General features: G+C 38.3%; 1 protein-coding gene across 4 annotated transcripts in view; it reads left to right on the top strand.

The window, feature by feature from the left end:
• LOC131797441 (muscle M-line assembly protein unc-89) overlaps window positions 1–21,790 on the top strand; it is a 94,858-nt gene extending 73,068 nt beyond the window's left edge. Inside the window, exons 103-124 of one of the 4 annotated variants that reach the window (XM_066160062.1) lie at window positions 80–401; window positions 1,760–2,038; window positions 5,383–5,661; window positions 5,968–6,027; window positions 6,311–6,437; window positions 6,781–6,981; window positions 7,314–7,452; window positions 7,659–7,788; window positions 7,946–7,994; window positions 8,115–8,141; window positions 8,360–8,512; window positions 8,846–8,891; window positions 9,275–9,349; window positions 9,607–9,940; window positions 14,184–15,824; window positions 18,790–18,919; window positions 19,072–19,275; window positions 19,385–19,523; window positions 19,703–19,829; window positions 20,214–20,289; window positions 21,013–21,183; window positions 21,613–21,778. In XM_066160062.1, coding sequence (XP_066016159.1) covers window positions 80–401; window positions 1,760–2,038; window positions 5,383–5,661; window positions 5,968–6,027; window positions 6,311–6,437; window positions 6,781–6,981; window positions 7,314–7,452; window positions 7,659–7,788; window positions 7,946–7,994; window positions 8,115–8,141; window positions 8,360–8,512; window positions 8,846–8,891; window positions 9,275–9,349; window positions 9,607–9,940; window positions 14,184–15,824; window positions 18,790–18,919; window positions 19,072–19,275; window positions 19,385–19,523; window positions 19,703–19,829; window positions 20,214–20,289; window positions 21,013–21,183; window positions 21,613–21,670 — 4,767 coding nt within the window. In that variant the 3' untranslated portion in view covers window positions 21,671–21,778. Of the gene's footprint in view, window positions 1–79; window positions 402–1,759; window positions 2,039–5,382; window positions 5,662–5,967; window positions 6,028–6,310; window positions 6,438–6,780; window positions 6,982–7,313; window positions 7,453–7,658; window positions 7,789–7,945; window positions 7,995–8,114; window positions 8,142–8,359; window positions 8,513–8,845; window positions 8,892–9,274; window positions 9,350–9,606; window positions 9,941–14,183; window positions 15,825–18,789; window positions 18,920–19,071; window positions 19,276–19,384; window positions 19,524–19,702; window positions 19,830–20,213; window positions 20,290–21,012; window positions 21,184–21,612 lie in introns of all 4 variants that reach the window. The other 3 variants (XM_066160064.1, XM_066160065.1, XM_066160063.1) reach the window with 3 other exon arrangements.
• The last annotated feature ends 1,327 nt before the right edge of the window (window positions 21,791–23,117 follow it).

Here is a 23,117-nt window from a genome sequence, read left to right as displayed (position 1 = left end):
GTGTGCTTGTCAGCTGATCACTGAAGAGGTTGAAAAATGCAATGAGGAGCTCATGTTCACGTGTGATTGTTACTTGTAGAACATTCAACTAGGAGGCACCTACCACTTGTCGGAAGAAACACTGGAACGAGATACACGCGAGCGCGTAATCGGCCGCGGTGAACAAGTACGAGTGCTCCGCTCAGGCCGAGATCTCTACTTCGTGCAAACCGTCAAAGATGGAGAAACCAAAGAGGGCTGGGTTCCTGGAAGCTGGTTGCTAGAAAGAGGTTTTGACGACCAGATTACAGGCGCCCAAGTCCAGGTTGAGCTGGAAGCTGGTTTAGAAGATGATATTGCACAAGATTTGAGTTCAGAAGCGTCTGAACCGGAGCTGCAACGGCTCAAAGAAACTGGGGAAGGTAAATAGCTTTTTCATTGATATATCCAGCCCACGATTAGATAATAGATACAAATGAGTGCAGGTGATATTTTCTTAACCTTAAGATATCTAAGTAGTAGTAATCTTAAGTTTAAGCGCTTTTCGATATATCAGGCAAGTCTGCACAACGTGACCTGCCGGCCAAAAATAGCTTTGATCCCCTCACCTTGTTTCTTTGTATATTTCCAAACAAACACTAAATACTGAATCAAAAAACGTAAAAAAAAAGTTAAAGTCAGCTCTATGGTCTCTCCTTTCTCCAGTCACGCTCGTCGAGGTATTCTTTGTTTAAGGATTCAATTACAAATTCAAAAAGCTTAATCTTAAATTGCGATGAATCTTGACAATTTCTACTCATTTTGAAGTGATACATAGTGGTGTTCTTAAAGTATTTTAAAACTTGGCTCGACTGTCGCTTTTGGAACATTCCAAGGATCCCGCGACTCCGTGGGATGGTTTATGATAAAAGAAATCAGTAAATTTTAAAACAGAAAAATCACAAGACTTCAATTGCAGGGTACTTTGAAACGCTAATGCGGCAATCAATTTAAGCGTTGTTGAAGTTATTGTTTCAAACAATAGTATGCTTTGTTAACATCCTTATTCTTCGGTCGCGTCTCGTTGGTTCAGAATTACTGGGAATATTAATTATGATAATTCTGTTTTCCATCTGCAAGTGATTAATGCAGTGGAATTCACATCGCTCATCGGTGGAAATTACATATTTATGCTCTATTCTCGAAAGGGTGTTATTTGATTCAAAATAATTGTGTTAGTTGGAGTCACAGTACATCATTTTAATAAAGGCGCGAACTGTTTTCGGATTGAGTCGGCTTTCAAATGTCTTCACGGTCAACTCTTTCGTCTTCGCGGAGTTACGGGTCTTCATCAGCTTCTGAAACTCGATCATACGAAAGGACATCGCGAATTCGTGAACATTCGGCGGACGAACGAAACGAAGGGCGACCGAGAAGGCGACGAGGTAACAGAGATGCAGTTATTTTTTGTGATTTTTCTCGTCGAAAACGTCTCTAGTTGAGTATTTTGGTAGCAGTAGGTTCTGAAGAAAATAGTTTCTGAGAGACCTTGACTTTCTTGAATTAATGGCGCGGACATCCAACAGTGACAACCAGGATTTTTCCAATACTGTATTACTTATAGGATAAAGTAAAGTGATAGAATGCAATTCTAATGTACCATCTTTTGAACTTTTTTATCTGCAAACTAATTTGAATTTTGATTAGGTCATTTGCAAATGTAAGATATTGGACAGATATTGGACCACTCAAACATAAAACAAAGTCGTTTGTAACTGTAAAATATCACTTCTACCCACAGCTCAGCCAAAGTTTACAGAGGAACTTGAAGATATCGAAGTGTGTGTCGGCCAACCTGCCAGTCTGCGCTGTCGAGTGGAAGGTGACCCTTTCCCAGAGATAGAATGGTTTGTAGATGATGACAAAATCAAGAAAGGGGGAAGATTCGATTTTCTCAGTAACGGAGACCTTGTTACTCTGAAAATTTCCGAAACAAGTGCCGAAGACGAAGGAGAATACAAATGTACAGCCAAGAATGAAAACGGAATGGCTACCACAAGTGCCGAGCTCATAGTAAATGGTAAGTCCCTTATCGTCAAACTGATCTTTGTATTCTTTGCGGTTTTTTTTTATGGTTGACTGATAAGTGTCATCAAAATTTTTCCTGTCATAGAAGTTTTGATGAACTCATAGATACGCTATACAATAATTATTTAAAGCGCAAATAGTGTCGCAGGAATGTACACGGGTTATTTTTAACAAGCAAATTTACTTCAAAGCTCGGTAATTAGGGTTCAGTTATTAGTAATATTTGGTCTTTACATTTTGATTGCTCTTCTCACGATACTTCCTTCTGGATGCAACATGGGATCAATCGTTCCAAAATTGTACATCAACGTTAGTATTTGTGCATGCTTCTAAATCATTAGTCAATAATTGAGGTCAATAGAAATGCTCCATTTACTCGACCAGTGTCTCTTTTGCTCCGCAGGCAGCCTTGGTTTTGTTTTGACGTTTTATTGTTGTTTTTACATTTAAACGACAGTGAGTCTTGTTTTCAATCTGCTCGTTCTTTTATATTAAGTGTTCACTTAATGCCCACACCACGGAGACTCTTAACTGAGTGGCAGGCTAATTTCTCATCCATGTGACAAGTACTTGGACGTTCGTGGTTTAAATTTCAAGCATGTGAAGGTTAAGTTAAGCTCAACGGCAGGGTGCCTCGCTCATTAACATCAACATTTATTATGCCATGATTTCTACACACGCAACTACTTGAAGAACTTAGCTACAGTTTATGCTTTGAATTGCGGTGTCGAGATGTAAAATACAACTGATATTACGTTACATTGTTGGTATAATTTGTCCACACGATTTGCCGTCTCCGGATAGTCGCGCCACCCTTAAAAGGAATGTTGATCCTTCTGTAGATAACTTTCACTCCCTTTGTTACATTCACTTTACATTATAGCCTCCACCAAATTGCGAGGCTGTTCATTTGTTGGCCTAACAGTAGCAGACACTTAAGACCTGGCAGTATGCTGATGTTTTTCGGCTTGCGTGAGTTGCTACTTGAGATACATTTCTCGTAAACAGCCTCTTTTGGTGACCTCAATGGAATTGAATCTGAAACATCTCCAGCAAATGTAAAGAATCAAATTTCCTCCAATAACTGTTTTTAAGTTTAAAGAAGGAAGTAAAACACTTATTTCCTCCATTTACACTCGATATGTATTAGTTATCGTGATAAAATAGCGATTCGAGTGACGTGGGTTGAAATTAGCTGAACAGATCTGTGTTGTTGATATGTTTCTTGCGTGACATGCTAATTTGGCGGCATTCGTCTGGTCCTTTTATCTTTGGTTACCTTTTTTTCGGCAATTTAGATTCATTATACCAGCCTATCAAAATAAATAAATTACACCCCGTAATCATCGGTCAAAATCTCTTTAGTACATAGCACTGTTTCTAGCAGCGCTATTTTTTTTTCTTTTCGATACTGTTATTTATCCTGTATCTGTTTTAACTGGAGGATGCCCACTAAGAAGTGTAAGTCATAGGTTGTCATTTTAGAATCGTGCTACAAATATGACATCAATCCATTACTTGAAAAGGTCACTTTTCACGTTTTAAATGGCGCGTTGTAAACACGATCGTTTGGATGATCATCTGTTCTTCACATTCACAGTATAACCGACATTACTGCGTGTACCAAGGGACAGGCTCAGCTCATTACAACCCACCAGATGAGACCTTAGTTTTTCTTTCAAAATGTGTTAGATTTGTGACATGACTTTTAACTTCTTTAAGGCTCGAAACAAGCCGTATGACAGTATCGACGAGTCGTGGTGTATGTTGAAATGCAAAATTACATTTTCGACTTTCGAGGGCTTATTTGAAAACATCATCACGGGAGCCTTAGAGGCTGAGGGAATAACGCCGTTAGATGGCCGTCAGAGGCAGAGTGTGGTTAACGTGCTTTTATCAGGCGCTGCAAACCAAACACTCAGCGACCTTCGGTAGCGCTACTGTTACGAAATGACTGATCAGCCCTTGAAGATCTGAAGGAACCTTTCTGGCGTTTCATTTACGATTTAGCTTATGAACAATTTTATTTGAATATCGTGCTGATTTTTTACGGCTATGTAAGAATAGAAATGTAAGTATTTTCAACTTCACTATAATGCAAGTGACACCGAAGTCTCCTCAACTGTGGTTCAGGTCTATTCAAAGATGTCTCTGTTCAGCTTGTCACTCATTTACCTATTTTCCAATGTTATACGTCATGATAAAATAGCCTTGAAAACGTTAAACAGCCTAAATTCTGTTCGATGTTTTAACTTAACATTAATTTTTCATCAGGTGGTTTAAAATAAGAGTAGTAACATATCCAGACGCCTTCTTCCTTAATTTTAGATCACACATTCTGTTGAACTGGAGAAGATCACATCACTGGCTTCTACTAAACAGTAATAAGACCCATCCATCGTCGACTGATGTCAAGGCTTGTGTAGCATTGAAAAATTATTTTAATTTGTTGAACTGTTAGCTCGCTTACTGTATATTTGCCGTGCCATTGATTAGGGAACCTCAGACTTTTCTGTCATTTTATAATTGTCAAGTTCCTGAACTCTTCATGAATCAAATTGACTTTATTTTGACTTGTCGATTTGATATTATTTTTTCTTGCAATTTTTGTCGCGTTATACGATAAGATGAACATTCCACTCGGTTGACCTCGTACAATTCCTCTCAGCTAATTTGCTATGATGTCTTTTTGAAGTTTCTGATTGAAGTTTCAGTGATGATGATTTTGATAAGTTGGTTTTTAAGAGACAAACGTGCTTTCCTCTATTATTTGCTACCATTTGTTTATAATTTTATGGGTGATTCATTGTAAATATAATGAGAGGTTACGATAAGTGGATAAAACACTTATCATGTTTTTTTGTTTTTTTAGTGTGATAATCGAAATAATTGCATCAAGACAACTCACAAATCAGTCTTCATTGTGATTTTTTTTCCTTTTCTCGCAATATAAATGTTTCATTCTACTCGAGATTTCTAAGAATTTAAATGCTTCTTCGCGTTTTAAGTCGACGATTCGTGAATTCGCACAATTGTATCAGTATTGTGACCGATATAATGATATCAAGAGGTGAAAACGCGAGGAAGCGCGGGAACTGTTTTCATGGCTTCCAAACAAACTTTATTGTGTGATTTGATCTGCTGCGACTAATTCTTGCCTTCATACTTTAATTGTTTGCAATAAAAGTTTGGATTATGTCTATCAGTCAAAATTTCCTCTCCAGCCCATAGCTGAAGTATACTTGAGCAACATGAATACAATTATTACACAGTTGATATTTGGTTCAAGTTTAGTTTCCGTCTTCCGATGATAATTTTGCCTGTTTTACTTTCCAGCTCCAGCGAAAATCGACAAAGCTCCCAAGTCTCAAACGGTCAGCGTTGGGGATGTGGTCTCTTTTAAATGTGAAATTTCTGGAAATCCCGTCCCGACTGGAACTTGGTACAAAGGCAAAAAAGAGCTAAAGGATGAAGGAAGAGTGCTTATAGAAATTGAAGAGGACTTCTCCGAGCTAGAGATTGAAAATGTTGAAACTTCCGACGAAGGAGAATACATCTGCCTGGTGAAAAACGACTTTGGGGAGGACAAGTGCACAGTGACTCTGACTGTGAAAGGTGGGAATGGTGTTTTGAGCCGAAACCAAGTTCTTCTTGTTGAAATCACAAATAAGACTGTAACCTGTTTTATGATTAGAGCCAGATGGAATCACCAACATAAGGAACGCGTATTCAGATCAAACTTTCCTTATCACGTGTCATGACTTGGTGATATTTTATGTGAGAGTTTGTTACTTGTGTATAATTTATAAAATATAAATGCCATGGAACGGAAAAGTACATTTTTTTTCGATTTTCATTTTCACTCGAGAGGTACAAGAAAAACTAATCTAATCTTGTATTTTTCATTTTTCTTCTTTTCAGTGGGAGGAGATGTAAATGAAAACAACATCGCTGAAGGTGGTGATGAAGGTGTAGCGAAAGGTAAGTAACTAAACGCTCGGAAAGGAAAAAAAAGACCATTCAGTCGCTATCCATTCAATGGTCATGCACAAGGGTTTCATCACAGACTTTTGAGTTCGTGCCACCTGTTACAACAGGATAAACATTACTATATGAAGGTACATGTAATTAGATGTAGCTTTCATTTGAATGTTCACACACGAGGGTTTCAGTTTTGTTTTGGTTTTGTTTCGGATTTGCTCCGTACTAATGATAGTAAAACTCTTATGTTTCGTACCTATTAACACACTGTTACTCTATCCAGACGATGGCGGTGATGGAGACAGTGACGTAGAAAGCAAAGACCTTGACCTTCCGCTTCGAGATCCAATCTCCCTGCGGACGGATAAGAAATTTGATGATGCATACGTTTCTCAGAAAGAACTGGGAAAGTAAGGTTCATTTCTTTTATCTCTATGTGGTCTTATTGTATTTTTATCATTTTACCCTGTGTCTGAATTTAACCATGAAATTTTACGTCAGTGGAGTCAGCCAATCGTGTCTTCAGGTACAAACAAACGTACGTACTTGCAGTGAGATGGCAACTGTCTGTTGTGTATGTTGTGATTGGCATTTGCTTTTCCGAAGGACTTGGTTGTCCAATCGTAACATTACAGGACTTTTCAACAGATAGTTGTAGAGTTTTATATTGAAGCTTTCCTCGTCTTCTGTCTCTTTCCTCCTCTCCGCCAAGATCTTCCTTCTTTTAAAATATTTACTATCTTTACTTCCCAGGGGTAAATTTGGAGTTGTCAAAAAAGTTAAAGAAAAAAGCACCGGGACGGAATACGCCGCCAAGTTCCTAAAAATCACCAAGGAGTCAAGGGAAGAAGTTCTGGCAGAAATGCTTATCATGAATAAACTGCACAGTAAACGGCTGATCTACCTCCATGATGCATACGAGAGACCAAAGGAGATGATAATAGTCTTGGAACTGTGAGTGAAATTAGTTATTACAGTTATTCTGCTTACTGGGAGATAAAAAGTAGAGGATGGGGGAAACAAGGAAAGATGGTAACAATGCGAGAATGAGACCTAAACTTAGATAATTTTATTACATATTTCAGTTGATCTGATGTTAATGGTTTTCGAGAAATCGCAGTTTCTGTATTATAGGAATTTGAATTGTTGATGTCTTTAGTGAATGTCAGTATATTGTAATGAACCCGAACAAAATACATTAAGATAAGTATTGTTTCTTTCAGCTCATTACTGAAAACGAATGAGAAGATAGTAAATATTGTCATATCTGCTGTGCCTTTTATTAGAATCTCTGGAGGCGAGCTGTTTGAGAAAGTCTGTAATGATGATAACTTAACTGAGAAAGAGGTTGTGCGGTACATGAAGCAAATACTGCAAGGCGTGGAACATATGCACAGGAAACGTATTGTCCACTTGGATCTTAAGGTAAGGGGAATTTCCTAAAGTCATCTTAAAGAGCTGCATTAGGATTAAAGAAATTGAATTTCAGTGGTCACAAATTAATATTAATAAAATTAATAAACAGTAACACATGAAAGTGCATTTCAGAAGCTTTCATTTGAACAGCCTCGTGAGCTTTATTAAAGTTTTACCTTCAGAGGTTCATACTAAAGTCTTCCCTTTCTACTTAGCCTGAGAATGTGCTTTGTGTGATTCGTCCTGATGGTAAGGAGGATCTTAAGCTGATTGACTTTGGAATGGCGCGTGTACTTGAGCCGGGCAAAACCGTGAAAGTGGCCTGTGGTACGCCCGAATTTGTAGGTAAGAAAACAAGGCATTTATAAGCTTAACTTAATAACCTTAGTCAATAAGAGGCCATAGGAGGTAACCTCTCGATTAGACTTGAAATGAGTGCCATCCTGGATATTTCTACATTCCTGGTAGTTACTTACTCAAAATATTTCTCTCGTACTTTTAGCGCCCGAAGTGATCAGTTACGAAGCCATCAGCCTAGCCAGTGACATGTGGTAAGAATGATTCTTAATCCTTGTTTGCTTCATATAAAAACATGGCTGTGCACCATTATAAGGCTGGTACATAACTGATCTAAGGTGTCCCTTTTTTTCTTTTTCTGTTTTCTTCTGCAGGAGTGTGGGCGTCATAGCATACGTTTTGTGAGTATGATTTTTCTATTTTCCCTTTCTGTCTTAGCTCACCCTTGTATTGTTAAACGTAACTTTTCAAGGGTGATTTTGTATGGTTACGAGTCTTTCAATTGTTGCTTCCTTTTCTTCACCTGCCTAAAATACAAAAACGAAGTTAGGTAGTGATGTCAGATTGTCCCTCAATTACAATGTTATCTTTTCTAATTTTTTTAAAATCCATTTTACAGACTGAGTGGTCTATCACCCTTCATGGGAGACGATGACAACGAGACCATACAGAACGTGTCCACTGCTGAGTGGGATTTTGAAGACGAAGCTTTTGACGTCGTGTCAGACATGTCCAAAAAGTTTATTGAGGAACTGCTCATCAGAAGTCCCGAGTCAGTAATTCTAAATAATTCTTTATTTCATTTCAAAGTCAACTTAACAATCGATACCATGACAACGAGACGTGAGTTCACAATCTCGAACATGAAAGAAAGGTCCGCTTGAAAACTTCCATATTCAGGAAGCCTGCATATCTGCATTCGATTTTCACGTGACGGTGATATTTTGGCTATAGGGTTATCAACGTTCGAGCAGGTTGGGAAGGAGTTCACACACCTAAACACTTATTCCGTTAGAACAACATTTCCATAAGCCTAGAAGTTTTGTTACAGACCCTATCTTCATGATGTTACCTAGCTAATGGATATTTGGTATTACATTCTTAGGAAGAGAAATGATGTTTTCAATTGTATGAACCATGATTGGTTGAAGGTAAGAGAGCAGATTTTGCTTGTAGATTCCCGTATCTCATGTGTATGTCATTGGAATCTTAAGCCTCCCTCTTTCCGCTTCCCCCTCCTCCTCTGCTATTACGGTTCCATTTTTCCGTTGATATGATAAATACCCGTCTAGTACGCGCCCGTGATTTCTCTGCCTTGGTAGACCCACAAAACTTACAAAAATTCGCTATTATCCCACCTTAGGCGGGACAACTTTTACAAGCTTAGTTGCTGTCGTGCTCTCCATCTAAACTGTAAAAGTAATATAAAAGAATTTAGTCATTGTTATATTGCGTAAAACTTAGAAAGCAACTTCACTGGCATTTTTCTTTTAAGATATACTTATCTTTTACTTTCTTTTCTTTTCCCTAATAGAAAGTCAAAACAATTAAGGCTCAGAAGCTCAGCACGGAAAACTTGAAGAAATTTATTGCGCGCCGTCGTTGGGCGGTAAGTGTCTGTCAATTTTCAAAATTGTCTTTGCAATGCGTTAGGTGATTATTTTTGTAGTGTTTGGGGGCTGATAGTAAATTACATTCTCGCTCCTCTTTAGTTATGTCAGTCCTTCATTTTGACTGCTTGTTTCCTTACCCCACCCCCCTCCTCCACTTCGTATATCACTTCATTTTCTCACCCACGAAGATCAGGCAATCTAGGCCAAAACATGTTCCAAAAACTGATCTGTTTTCTGTATTTGTTCCCTGTAGAGAACAGCGAATGCCTTGCGAGCTCTGAGCCGAATGGGATCCCTTGGTGGGCTGATGGCTGGAGGAGGCAAACCCGGTGGCGCAGCTGCCGCCTCTAAACCTGGTGGCTTCCTCAAGAAGGTAAAAGAAGAGAAGGCCAAGGAGGAAGTTCAGGAGAAAGCAGCCAAAGCGGAGACGAAGAAGGAGCCATTCAAGGAGGAGGTATCTAAGGAGGAACCGAAGAAATTTTCAGCAGGTGATAGCCTCATACCAGAAAGACGGGGCCTGAGTTATTCGGGTCGCCGAAGTCCCGCCTTGAGTGGCAGGAGAAGCCCGATGTCTCGGGCAGAAGCCCGTAAGTATAGCACTCCTGATCCACGCGTTGTAATCACGTTCGTCTGGTTTGTGTTGTGTTGTCGATCGCCATTTAACATTGCATTATCTTAACGGGAGTACTGCTGGGCTATCTCGTCCTTCCTTCTTACCGCCTTTTTTTTCGGGCTGAATCTGATCCTGTTTGCCAAGAGGTATTATACTTCAATCAGGAGCACTTAAATGGAACCAGCTTTTTGTCATGTTCACCGGCAGTCTGTTGTTCCAAGTGGGCCTCTCAATTTTCTTTCTCACTTGTCAGTCAAATTTCAGAATCCACTATTATTTCAATCCGCTTTCTCAAGGCGCTTTTCTGAAAAAGCGATTTTTTTAAATCCGCTTTCTTCACTTCTTTCCACTGAGCTCTTTACAGTTGATGACAAAGCGATGACAGAAGACGCAAAACTCTTTTGCGCCTGACAGATTCGTATTCATCCCCTTAAAGTGCTGTTATTTTCTCTACATTTTTGCTTATTTTGGAAATATGGTTCTTAAAACATTTGCTCTAGAAATCATCATTCCTTTTATTCTTACAACCACGTACTTCATCCAGATATTGTGCGCTCCAGAAAAGGTGACCCTGCCGGAACTGGTCGAGTGTGTTGATTTTTATTGAGAGAACCGCTGTGGATGGAACTTTGTAAGTGTTACAGTTGACTGTAGTCGTAGACGATTCAGGGGTAACATAGGCTCTATTCCGTGTAGGTTTTATGTCGCAGCTTTGTTTTTATTTTTTGACTCAAGAGTTCACGGCCGCTCTAGCGCTTTAACCGTTTTTTATTTGTAACGATTACAATGTCTCCTTTTGGGGTGCAGTGACGTTGATATATGAATATCTCAAGAAAAATTTCAACGGCTAGCACTCCCAGCTATATCGATTTTTTCAGTTTGGTTTTTCGACACGCAAACTTAGCTCAGTTCTGCTAAGTATCAACACCAGTTCATGACGAGTTATAGTGCAGTTAGTAAAGGTCACATTTAATATCCGGTCTGTTTTCCTGCATTTCAACCTTCACTTGGATCACTGTACATTTTTTATTGGATTATCCATATTTAGCTCTGAAGGTTATTTTTACACATCCTGATAAAAAGCTGTTTTTTCTTCATTTAATCTCGGATAAAACCTGTGAATAAATGTCTTGATATAAAGTGCTTGTGGCGCCTCTGTGATTCCTTCCTAATACTTGGGATCTAAGCGCTCTTATAACTCACTGAGCTGTTCGCCAGGTACTTTTTTAATCCAGAAACAACTTTTCGAGTGTAACTTTTTTTTATCCTCGTTCGCTTTCAATTATACGACTCTTCGTCGAAAGAAGGCAAACAGATTTTGAAACAGTTTACTTTCTCTCATTACTTCATGGCCCTCCGCATTTTTGTCTAATTACACTTAAATGCCAAGGTGTTTTTTTTGAAGACTGTTTCTGACAATAAGTAAAAGAAAAATTACTTCATAATGGTCTTATTGTTGATGTACTTTGACACTTAAAAAGTGTCAAATTTCATATGTTAATTGAAGGCGGGCGAATTTTTGTCGAAGTTTCGAGAACCTAATACATTTTATAATGTGTCTGGTGCCAGTGAAGCCTTACTTGACGTTTGCGTGATCAATCTTTTTAACACAGAGTCAGTATTCACCCCCTAAAGAAACTGAAAATTTTCCTTCATTTAAGCAATCATAACGTCTCGCGTGAGTTTTAAGCGGTCGCGGAGACTGGTACAGATGCTGTTATCAATTTCTGTGGTTGTTAGTACCTAAGTTATTCATTGCGCGCAGTAACTGATTGTCACTCCATGTGAAGTAATCATGAATCATAGCATTCTGTTGGCCAGGAGATTCTCTTCAACTCGTAAAGACATCAAAAGCACCTTAACAGGTTCGTGTAAAGCGTGTAACTTTGCATTTAACATATAGAAACGTTATTGTCGGAACTACAAGTATATGTGAACAATTTTCGCTCAAACATTCATCATAGCTATAACGTCCTCATCTGGCTCCCACCCGCGCTGAATTTAATGTGTATATTCCATGAATTATGCCTTTGAAATACTCTCTTAGTTGTGTTTCGTATGTGAACGTGTTTAGTTCAGTACTTTGAATTTTCTCTGTTAGAAAAAGCTTCACGCTTCTATCGACGTCCGTGAAATCATTCTGCGGCGTATCGTGTTAATAAGTTAAATGAGTAACATTTAAAGTTGTCTGGCACTACGTTTGGTAATCAAACGCCTCTCGTTACCCAGACTAAATTTTCGGAGCTTTGTGGTTGTGGCAGAAAAATGACGATTGCCTACAAACGTTATTTATTTTTTTCCCGTCATCTATTTCATCTTACTCTGTAAGAATAATGATGATGCTTTTTAAAGTGTCAAATATTTTCGTCCAGTTCGGAAAAGGGTTATCCTGAAGATAAAAGTGTCTAATTACATGTCAGCTGTGTTGCATTCCTTGGGTTGCACAATGTAACTCTCTTTCATAATCAAGAGTAAGATGTCAAGTTAGTTTATTATGTCGGCTTATGATTTCCAATGCTGTTTCTTTTAGTTGGAGATAATCTACGTGCTTCTGTTCTTCTCTCTAATCTTTCCGGTTTTCATGTCCTGTTGACGTGCTCTACATTTTAGGGTGTTGATAGGGCTGCGATGTCTTGAGAGAAAGTTCTCGTTTACTTAAGACCTGTTTCATAATTATTACATGAAAGGCGCCCTCTGATTAGTTTGCATAATTCATTTGACCAAGAAAATGTTTAATTGAATTTGATTCCATTTGGAAAATGTTTTACTTATCGTGTTGTGTGGAATAATAGTCAAACCCTGGCCTGTCACGTTGTGGGAAAGAAACACGCTGATAATATTTACTTAAATCATTCCATTGTTTTTCAGTTTGTTTATTCTTCACTTTTATCTGTCTACTTTCATCAGCGTTGTCTTTTGTTTGAAGTAGATAAATGCCTGGGGGTTATCTCGAGTGCTGTTATCGCAATAACGTCCTTGGCAAGATTTCTGTTCTGCTCTCTGTTACTCCCAAAAAAGGTTTTCTTGTTCTTGTTCAGTTTGTTACTCCTGAATACTTTTAAAAGGAGTGCACTGCTTCTCTTTTAGAGTATAGATGCTTTTTTTTAATATTTTGTGAAATCTCATTGATGTAGTCGCTAATTATTCCAAGCTGCTTAATTTCGTAGCATGTGGTGTTTTCTATAAACACGTCACATTTTGTCACGTCAAAAATCTTTGAGTGCTGTATAATGACCAGTTCACTTTCAGATAGTTTATTTATTCTCCTAAATGTTCCTCTTAATTGGCATCTTCATTTAGTGTTGAGAACTTGGTGGTGTATCCTCGCAAACTTTTGTATTGCGCTCGCAATGAGAAAGATAACTGGAAAAAAAAAGATCCTTTTTCGTTAAGTGTGGGAAACTGTGCCCACGATTTCCTCTCTTTTTCCTTCTTTCACGTAGCGATGGTTGCAATGCAATCCTATTTCACTTTGCTTCCTGACTTTCTTAATTCCTACATGATCTGAACACCCACGCGAACACGTGGGTCAAACGCTAAGGGAAATGCACCTATTTATTTGACTTTTAATCCTTGACTGATACAAAAACTTTTTTTATTCTTCTAACGCGCTGAAATTGATAGTATTGATTTTGACAAAATGTTCTATAGTCACTGTACGGACCAGACTGGAGCTGTGGTTATTCTCTCTTTTTGAGCTGGTCAGAGGTCATAAAACATATCCTTTGTGACCCACACATCAGCATCGAAATCCTTCTTAAATGATCTTTTTCTGTTACGAGTTGTTTTATTATGGTATACTTGTTTCTCTGTGTTCATCACTACCTTTCTTCCTATTACTTGTATGTTTGACCTTGTACCAATTCGGTGAAAGGAAATTAAGACCTTTTTCTTCTTTTAATTCGTCCAAGAATGAATGTCGTGGGTTGTTTCCTGTATGTCTTGCTTTGAGAAATAACGTGAATTTTACTTCCCCTCCAAAATCGCCTTCTCTCCTCTACTTCACCCACTCCTTGTCACGCTTTGTCGCGCCTTTTCCTCCCTTCAAATTGAAACTTCTCGTGACTTTTCTCCCCTATGTCTCTGAAGTCTCGCGTTGACCACGTATAACTATCACGTGTTTGTTTCTTTACGCCCAATCAGTACTTGCCGCCATACGTGCCATTGTGTAACACGCACGTATCCATTGTTAATCATTCATCTTATTTCCCATGTAGATGGTATGCCACTAGGCCCCCCTGTCTTCATTCAACACCTGACGAATTGCGAGATCATAGAGAACAGCGCCGCCAGATTTGAATGTAAGGTCAGCGGTAACCCTGAACCGGAAGTGGAATGGTATAAAGACGGGAAGCTTCTGAAAGAAAGTAAACAACTCACATTCCTGTACGATGACAACGACAACTGCAAACTTATCATCACTAAGGGCACAGCAGCTGACGCAGGCGAATACATGGTTGTGGCCAAAAATCCTCACGGTAAAGTATCGAGTAGTGCACGATTGCTTATCGACACGGGTTCAACGGACGATGAAACCGCGAGCGAGTCCGAACTCTCCGAACTGTCTGGCTCTGAAGCTGAGGAGAGAACGATGACCCCAAAAGAGGAAAAGATCACGAAGTACTACACTGTTCAAGATGAGCTCGGCAAGGGACGGTTCGGTGTTGTGTGCAAGTGTATTGACAATAAAACGGGACGCGCTTACGCCGCCAAGTTCATCAAATGTACTGCGCCCAAGGACAGACAAGACGTCATACACGAAGCAGAGATCATGAGTTCTGTTCGGCACAGGCGGCTCCTTCGGCTTCAAGATTTCTTCCAGACACCCACAGAGATGATACTCGTCATGGATCTTGTCACGGGTGGAGAGCTGTTTGAGAAGGTGGTAGAAGATGAGTTCATCTCGGAGATAGAAGTGTCGCATTACATGAAACAGATAATGGAAGGTGTTCAGCACTTGCATCAGCGAGAAGTTCTCCATTTAGATCTCAAACCCGAAAACATCATGCTTATTAGACCGGACAGTAAACAAATCAAGCTTATCGACTTCGGCCTGGCGAGGAAGTACAACCCGAAGGAAAACCTTAAGGTTATGTTTGGAACACCAGAATTTGTTGCCCCAGAAGTCATTACATACGAGCGTATTACACCTGCTACGGACTTGTGGTCCGTTGGAGTCATAGCATATATTCTGCTGAGTGGTTTATCGCCGTTTATGGGGGATACTGATGCCGAGACCCTGACGAACGTCCAACTGGCAGAGTGGGACTTTGACGATCCTGTCTTTGATGATATCTCAGATGAAGCTAAAGACTTTATCAGCGGTCTACTTGTGCTTAAAGCAAACAAGAGGAGTACTGTCGATCAATTACTCAAACATCGCTGGTTCACTATCGAGAAGGGCAAAGGGAAAAAACTGAAGACCGACCGTCTCAAAGCGTTTACGGCGCGAAGGAAATGGAGGCGGGCCATCACTGCGATCCGAAGCACGAACTTTTTGAGCCGGATTCTCGGAAGCCGAGGGTCCGATGATAAGAAGAGTAGTGGGGGTGGAGGTGGTGGATTGTTAGCCCGAGTCAAAGCAATGCATGCTGCCGGTATTCAAGGTTCGGAAGGAGGTGTTCCCCCGGCGTCCTCTCCTTTCCTATCACCTGCCTCAGCAGCGTTCAGCACCAGTAACAGCTTCACTTCAGTAACTGTAACAGAAAGAACGCAAACACAAGGAGAGACAACTGTTTTAGAGAAGGAGACAGTGACTATTACCAAAGACGGACAAACAACTGTTAAAGAAAAAGAAACTACAACAAGAATCGGCGAATTCAAGCAGCAAGATAGCACAACAGAAGAAGTCGATAATGGTTAGCGTCAATTTGTCGTCAGAAAATGGCATCGTAAATGAAAGTTTTAAATGAAGAAGAAAGAGATCAATCGATGATGTAGACTTTAATGTGAAAATTGTTTTACGCAGAGTAATATCTTAAGTTTTGTTCCAATTTCATTTTGCTTTGTAGGTCACACGTAAGTACACTACTAAACAGGAGTGCTATACTTAATTAATTATAACAAATATTTGATATATTTAAAAATAATTCTAGTTATGGTCGTTTTCGATGACTATCTGAAAAGAAGTGGAAACTAAAAGCGGATTTCTGCAATGTTGCCAAATTATTAAGCGTAGGGTTTTTTTTTTTTTTCTGTTTTTTCGCTTTTCAACTGCGAAAACTGGCCAAAATTGTTATTTAATCTCTTCAAAAGCGAACTGTGCACTAAAGTGTTTTGTTCTTATATTTGGAGTCTATTTCACATGAGTAGTGATTGCTGTGGGTTTTTTTCCCGCCGTCCTGGTTGGCTTCTTGTTGTTAATACTGAGTTCTTGCCGTGAAGTAAGCCTATAAAGTTTAAAATCTCAAGCCGTGGAGGGAAGGTTCTTTCAGAAGCCATAACTTAAAGGAAAGCCACAACATATGTAAAATTGTTAATTAATTTAAAGGTGAAAGAGACCATGGGATAGAATGCCGTATATGGTTATATTTCTGTTCTCGAACAAACTGTTGAAAAAGGCTTAAATTTACGTTTAAAGAATTCGTATGCCAGCAGGGTGTACTTCTAAATTCACTTACATTTTCTATTCCTACTTTTTCTGTGCCTGAACCACACAAGTTGTAGCTATTTCAAGTAATTCTATTCGACGACATTTAATCACAGCACATTCTTTTCTCGCTTTATCACCTGAATTACAAACAATTGTTTTATGTCAAGAAGGACACATGGTTGAAATTAAGTTAACTGTGTGTTATACACAGGAGACCAAAGAACTCCAAGTTGTGCTTTGTATGGACTTATTTTCTTATGAAAACAATTATTAGCGCTGTTCAAGTTTAAGTACAGAGGATTATACGGATTATATTTTACAGCTAACAGAAAATTAAGTAAGATATTGCACACAGACATGTTTGTTCGATAGCAGATTATTGCGTGACATGCAAATCATGCAGACGTCGTGCTGTTGTCGGATTTTGAATAAATCACTCGACTGAAATTTTCTCCATTCTTGGTATTTGTTTGGTAGAGCTAATCTACTTCAATACCTCGTGAGATTGTTAGTGTTTTTTTGTGGTCTTATTCGTGTTTACGAGACGGCAAAATGTCTAATGATGCCAGTAAGTGACTTATTTATATATTCCTCTCTAAGGCGTTAACCGCTTTAAGCTAAAACTTATTCACTGCTCGGTCTGTGATTCATGATATCTGTTTTGTCTTCTTTGTGTATTGAGGAAACTTCTTTTCCGAATTTGCTCTTGTTAATCGTAATATTTTGAAAAAGATCTCGTGGTGGTATTTTGAACACGATTTTCATGTGGTGTTCGTAGCCTAGCCACTAAGAATTTAGTAGATGCTTTTCTTCGTTCAACTTGGAACTTTGAAATGTTGTTTCTTTTCAGTAATATTTCCTGTATAACTTGGCCTTCTAACCCAAAACACCTGTACAACCGCCAGTATGACATTAAAGGTTTTTGAAAAACCTTTAAAAAGAAAAAAGTTGATGTCTGCATCAGAACAATTAATTACAAACCTTTTGGTCTTACTCTGTATAAAAAATTGTAAAAGTCATCAGCAAATTGTTGAAGCATTGCTTCAAACCATTGATATTAAGAGGTAATACTTGACAAAATAAACATTGTTTAACAAAAAACTAACGACAAAACTAGCAAAGAATGAGGTACCGTTTTGTATGCTGAAGAAATTCTTTTGGATGCATGATTGATTGATATTTTTTCTGTGAGAATTGTGACTGAATCGCTTTTTTTGTTCTATTAAGATCGTTTATCTCTTGCTACGTTTTGTGACATTTTCTCTTACAGTTTAATAACACGATTTATAACCCTCATTCAGTGTTAACTGTGTAGTATTTCGAAAGCAAATGTTGCAGATCTGCTCCATATGCAAATTATTTAAAATACTTCAAAATCCTGAAGCTTATTCAAGTATGTCTTGGTTTGTAATTACTTTCTGATGTTCTGCGCTTTGTTCTGTAAAGCAAACGTATTAAATCTGTTATTTCATGGAGGAAGAATTGTTTCTACAGAGGTCGCTTATGTTTTCTGCGTTGAAATTTCGATCACAGGCTTAGAGTGATGATAAGAACTAATGTTTCCGCCTCTCTTCAGCTAGACGATTGAAAACGTACTATTAGCAGCTGTTATTACATAGGTGACTAAGGTCATCTATAATATTATGTTGTTTTGTATAGTGCAGTTGTATTCCATTTGTGAAGTAATTTTCTTAACTAACCTGGTCAACGGTCGTTGGCCTAATAGAGTCCAGTGTATCTTAAAAATGTTACAGACCAGAGGTTTTGCTTCTGAAAGATTTTGTTTCCATTATTAGCTAAGAAATTAGTGAGAAAATTACACGTTGACTGAGGAGTTTTGCTTCACTTGAAAGTGATCCTTTTCAAGAAAAGCCCTTGAATCACGTGAAAACTGCGTGATAAGCAGGACTGTTAAGTAAAGAAAGTTGGCGTTAGTACTGCAGTAATAGCCAATTAACGCCAATCTCGATCGCGCGAATCTGGCGTAAAAGCTGCCATAAAAAAATTATCAAGGTCCGTCAAGGTATTAACTTAAGCCTGGTTTTCGCTTCATTGTAACCTAGGAGTACATAAAAACGTTGAACAACACCAGTGAAAGCATTCATTTGCTTTCGGTTGTTCATTGTTTCTATGTAATCGTTTGCTTGCCCTTTTACTCTGTAGAAAGCGACAACCAGGTTGAATTACATGTTGTGTGTATCTTAGTGTCTTTCTTGTGATAACAACTGTAGGTAAAACAGGCGGTCTTGGAGGAGCAGCCAACACTCCACAAGCCATCGCTAAGCGTTATTCCACTGGAGGAGTTGCTCTTAAACTGGAAAATGTCGACAAATTTTGGGGAATCAAGCACGAAATAGCGAAGTAAGGGCAATTCTGCTTTTTGTTATGATGTTTAATCAGACAACTAATTCATTTGTTTTGATGCGCACGATAAAAATTTCGGTTACCTTGGAATTCTTTAGCAATCAATTATTCTGCACTAACCTAAAGTAAATTCTCTTATTTCACCATAGGGGTCGTTTCTCAGTTATAAAGCGCTGCTTAGACGCCAAAACAAAGAAACCTTTTGTAGCGAAAATTATTAAATATGAAGACGACACAGACCGTGAAGATACTCTTCAGGAATTTGACATCCATCGAAGCATCAAAGGAGACAAAGTGGTTATGTTGCGGGATGCATTCCTCATGAGGAGATATCTTGTCCTTGTTATGGACATGTAAGTGTGACAAAAGTTGGCTAAGGGAGTACGTCCACTGAATCATCTCATACTTAAGTTCAGGAGTTTCTTTGGTCTGACTGTTTTTGTGTTTTCCTTTGTTTCAAAGGTTGGAGGGACAAGATATCCTAAGCTTTGTAGGATCAAAACCCAGGCCGAATGAGGAAGACATTTGTTTTGTAATTCGACCTTTGCTTGATGTAGTGAATTATCTACATGGCCAGCAGATTGTTCACTTGGACATAAGGGTATGTGAAGTAAAGCTCGATTGTAAGTGGGTATTGTATTTTATATGCTTTATTTTTTTCATTTCCTTGTTTGAATACGGGTCGAACTACCTCCTGGTCTTGTATTTTCCTTTACGAACTGAAATAGGGTTTTACAGCCAGCTTGTATGTGTGATCACTTTGTTGGTTTCTTTTTACAGCCTGCAAACATTTTCATCGCCAAAAGTAACTTGGGTGTGAAACTGATCGATTTTGGAAGTGCTCGCCGCATCAAGAACTGGAAGGAAGGAGACATGTTGGCCATTGTTAGTTATGTTGCATTTACAGGTGAGTTGCACAAATCAGAATCCACTTTGGTAATAACCATTGACACAAGGGCGTGGTTCATTTAGCGCATGAGTTATAGTGTATAAATATAGAATAGAAAGATAATATAATATAAGATAAGAAATAAATAATGGACAGAATAGCGATTTGGAGAGCAAGCAAGTAATCAGGCCTAGAAGAAATTTTCTGTTATCAAAGGCTATCGTGAGACCAGTTTTTATCTGAGGAAATAGTCTGCTCTACACTTGCTATTACCGCTTTACAAATTACAATAGTAATTTTTCTAACACACTTGGGATGAAAATTCACTCTGATCGCGACACACGTTTCCGAGAGACATTGGTAATAACCCAGTTACAGTGCATTTCTTTGATTTGTTTCCAGCTCCAGAACTGCTGGACTTCGCCCCAGTCAGTGGACCAGCAGACATGTGGAGCATCGGTGTTCTCATCTACGCTCTGTGAGTGTGACCAATATTACTTTTTAATTGAACTATGAAATATCATTAATTCTTAATAATACATATCTCATTTGAATTTTTGTTGAGGAAGGGAATCGCAGTACTACAAATAGTTAGAAAACAGTTTACATTCAAACGTCACGAGCTTAGAACAACATCACGATACTTTCAATCTCTGAATAATTATTTTATTGAAACACTCCCCTTTCACCTTAATCCTTAAAACCTTAACATCAGTATGAATATTTTCCATAATGATCTCTGTACATTTCATAAGGTTCTGACCAGGAGAATTTGTTTATTAATCAAGAGTTTCTCTATGGGTACACACCCTAATATCAGTAGGCATATTCTCCATATAGTTCTCTCAGTATTTCCTAAGGTGCTAAACGAGTAGAGTTTGTTTACCAATCAAGAGTGCCTTAATTAAGGTCACAAGGTGACCTTAATTTTTTATTTAGGGGGGATAATGTAAGAAGGACTTGGTTGGTGCTCAGTCTTTGTGGTCAAAAGGTTAAAAGAAGAAGATAAACAATCCACTCAATGCTGGTTCTTATTAAGGATTCTATTACGATACTCTCAGGTTTTACACCAAGAACAAATCCACAAATAATCTTTTTCGCCTTTAGCTGAAGTGAAGGCCTGGAAGTAAACAAAGCTGATTACTTGCTTAGCTTGTGAACTTCATTTTTCTTTGTGTTTGTTTTTTTATTATTATTTTAGCATGAGCGGAATGCTGCCTTTCTCCGTGGAAACGAGGGATGACGACGACGAAGACGAAAAACTTGGTGAAGTGATCAAAAGGGGCAAATGGTCTTTTGACTCCAAAGCATTTCAACGCAGCACCTCAGAAGTAAAAGATCTGATCACCTCTCTCCTTTCGAAGGATGCCAAGTAAGTCACGATAGCCGTTTTTGGATGGAAATTTAATTTACCTTTCACCGCCTGATCAGTCTGCTAGACCATTGAAATACGTTAATTTAAATTTGAGATCAAAATTTCGTATTTTCATTTTAATTAAAATCGTCCAGGGTTACAGTAGTATGACAAGTAGAGTCAGTAAAACTAAAGTTCTCTCACTGTGTTATATTAAGAAAGGGCGTTGAACCTTTTCACTCTTAACGGTTGTGGAAGAATTGGGTGTTACATTAAGGTGAATTGCTCACTGATTCCCTTGTCCATAGTCGTCATCTGTTGGATAATTGTCGATGGTTTGAGTTCGTCTTCAGTGGGTGGTTTTTTTTTCCATCGCTTTAACAGGAAAAGTAGTTCACTCCTTTTGTGGAACACAAAGTGATTTTGTTTTTTTCCATTTACTCGCAGAAAACGTCCCACCGCAGAAGAGGCTTCGAAACATCCTTGGCTCATGGTAAGTTCCTAAAACATCCTTGATCATCTTGCTTCAAATTTAATTGAGTGCATATAATCTGAAGTTGTAGAAATTTGATTTATGCACTTCAACCAACAGTGTTCATTCTCTTGTTAGGGCGATAATTTTGCAGAAACGTCGTTCAAGTGACGTGGCGAGCTCCAAGCTCAAAGATCTTAGTCAGAAACTTCTGTTAAAGGTTTGTTTTTTCAGTAAACTTATATAATTCATTATACAATCTGCATTCAGTTTCCTTAGCAAGAGCTTGTCTTTACAGATACTCTGAATTTTCTAGGATCAAGTGAGTTATTTATCTTTATGAGAATCGCATTAAAGACAAAAGGAACAAATTTTACTTCTCTTGTATGGGCTTTTTTTCGCATGTGATGTTACATATTTATTTTTTTTCTTTCTTTCTTTATTTATTTTTCGCTTAAATAAAAAAAGAGGAATCCCCGAACTATTTCTCTAGTTGGCCGTTAACCAAATCACAGCGAACTGGAAGAGTTGTCAAGAGATACACAGAGTAGTTTGTTACAAAATGTTTTTGAATGACAGTCATTAACGTATTTGTTGACCACAGGACAAGGAAGATGTTGTGTCAGCATCCTGTGTCCTAAAGACCTTCAGTGAGGATCCTTACGACTCTCCGGACTCAGACGAGGAGTATATATGTGTACCCGACCTGTGTACCACAGAAAGTGATCCTCGCGGCGCGCTCCTGCGCCAAGATTAATTAGCTTTTTGTGAATAACATGAAGACTTTTAAACTTAGATAGTGATTTCAAACATTGCGATTAGTAAATTTATATTGATTCTTTTTGACACGCATATTCAATAATTTTCTCTAGAAGCATTGGTCCACGAAATAGTATTTATTTTTGTAGGGGATGTTTTGTAGCAATGTTATAATCATAATATCCATTTTTTTACTATTATCCTTAAGCAAGTCATGGCTTTATGATGCATTTCAGTAGCAAATGCTTTTGCACGTTTCCTGTTCGTTTCTAGTTGTTTAGTAAGTGAAAAGCGGGAAATGTTACAATTTAGAGAAAAGAGTTAGTCATACTAAGAAAGACTGCTTCTACTTTTAAGCGCGAACTCGTTAATCAGACATAGTTGTGATTTCATAATGAATTCGCCATTGCGGTATTTCTGTTTAGTCAAACATTTGCAAGTGAAATAAAACACGTTTCAAATATATCTTTCGTTTTCTACTGGGTAGATAATTGCTCATGGTTACTAAAAGTCCGTATAAGATTACTAAATGGTAATTTTCTCGGCTCACAAAACATCTCTTACTTAAACTTCAACAAATATCTGGTTAACAACCCCTTGGACTACGATAACAATCAGGATTAAATCATGAAACAATAGATTTCGTTCACGACTCGTTCAAATTCATTAACAATTTAGATTTAGATTCATTTCCCGGCCACAGAAATGCTGTAACTTTGAC

Source organism: Pocillopora verrucosa, chromosome 13 (assembly GCF_036669915.1).
Source record: "Pocillopora verrucosa isolate sample1 chromosome 13, ASM3666991v2, whole genome shotgun sequence".
Classification (NCBI taxonomy): Eukaryota; Metazoa; Cnidaria; class Anthozoa; order Scleractinia; family Pocilloporidae; genus Pocillopora; species Pocillopora verrucosa.
The sequence above is the reverse complement of the archived record's forward strand: the minus strand, read 5'-3'. Positions and strand labels throughout refer to the sequence as shown.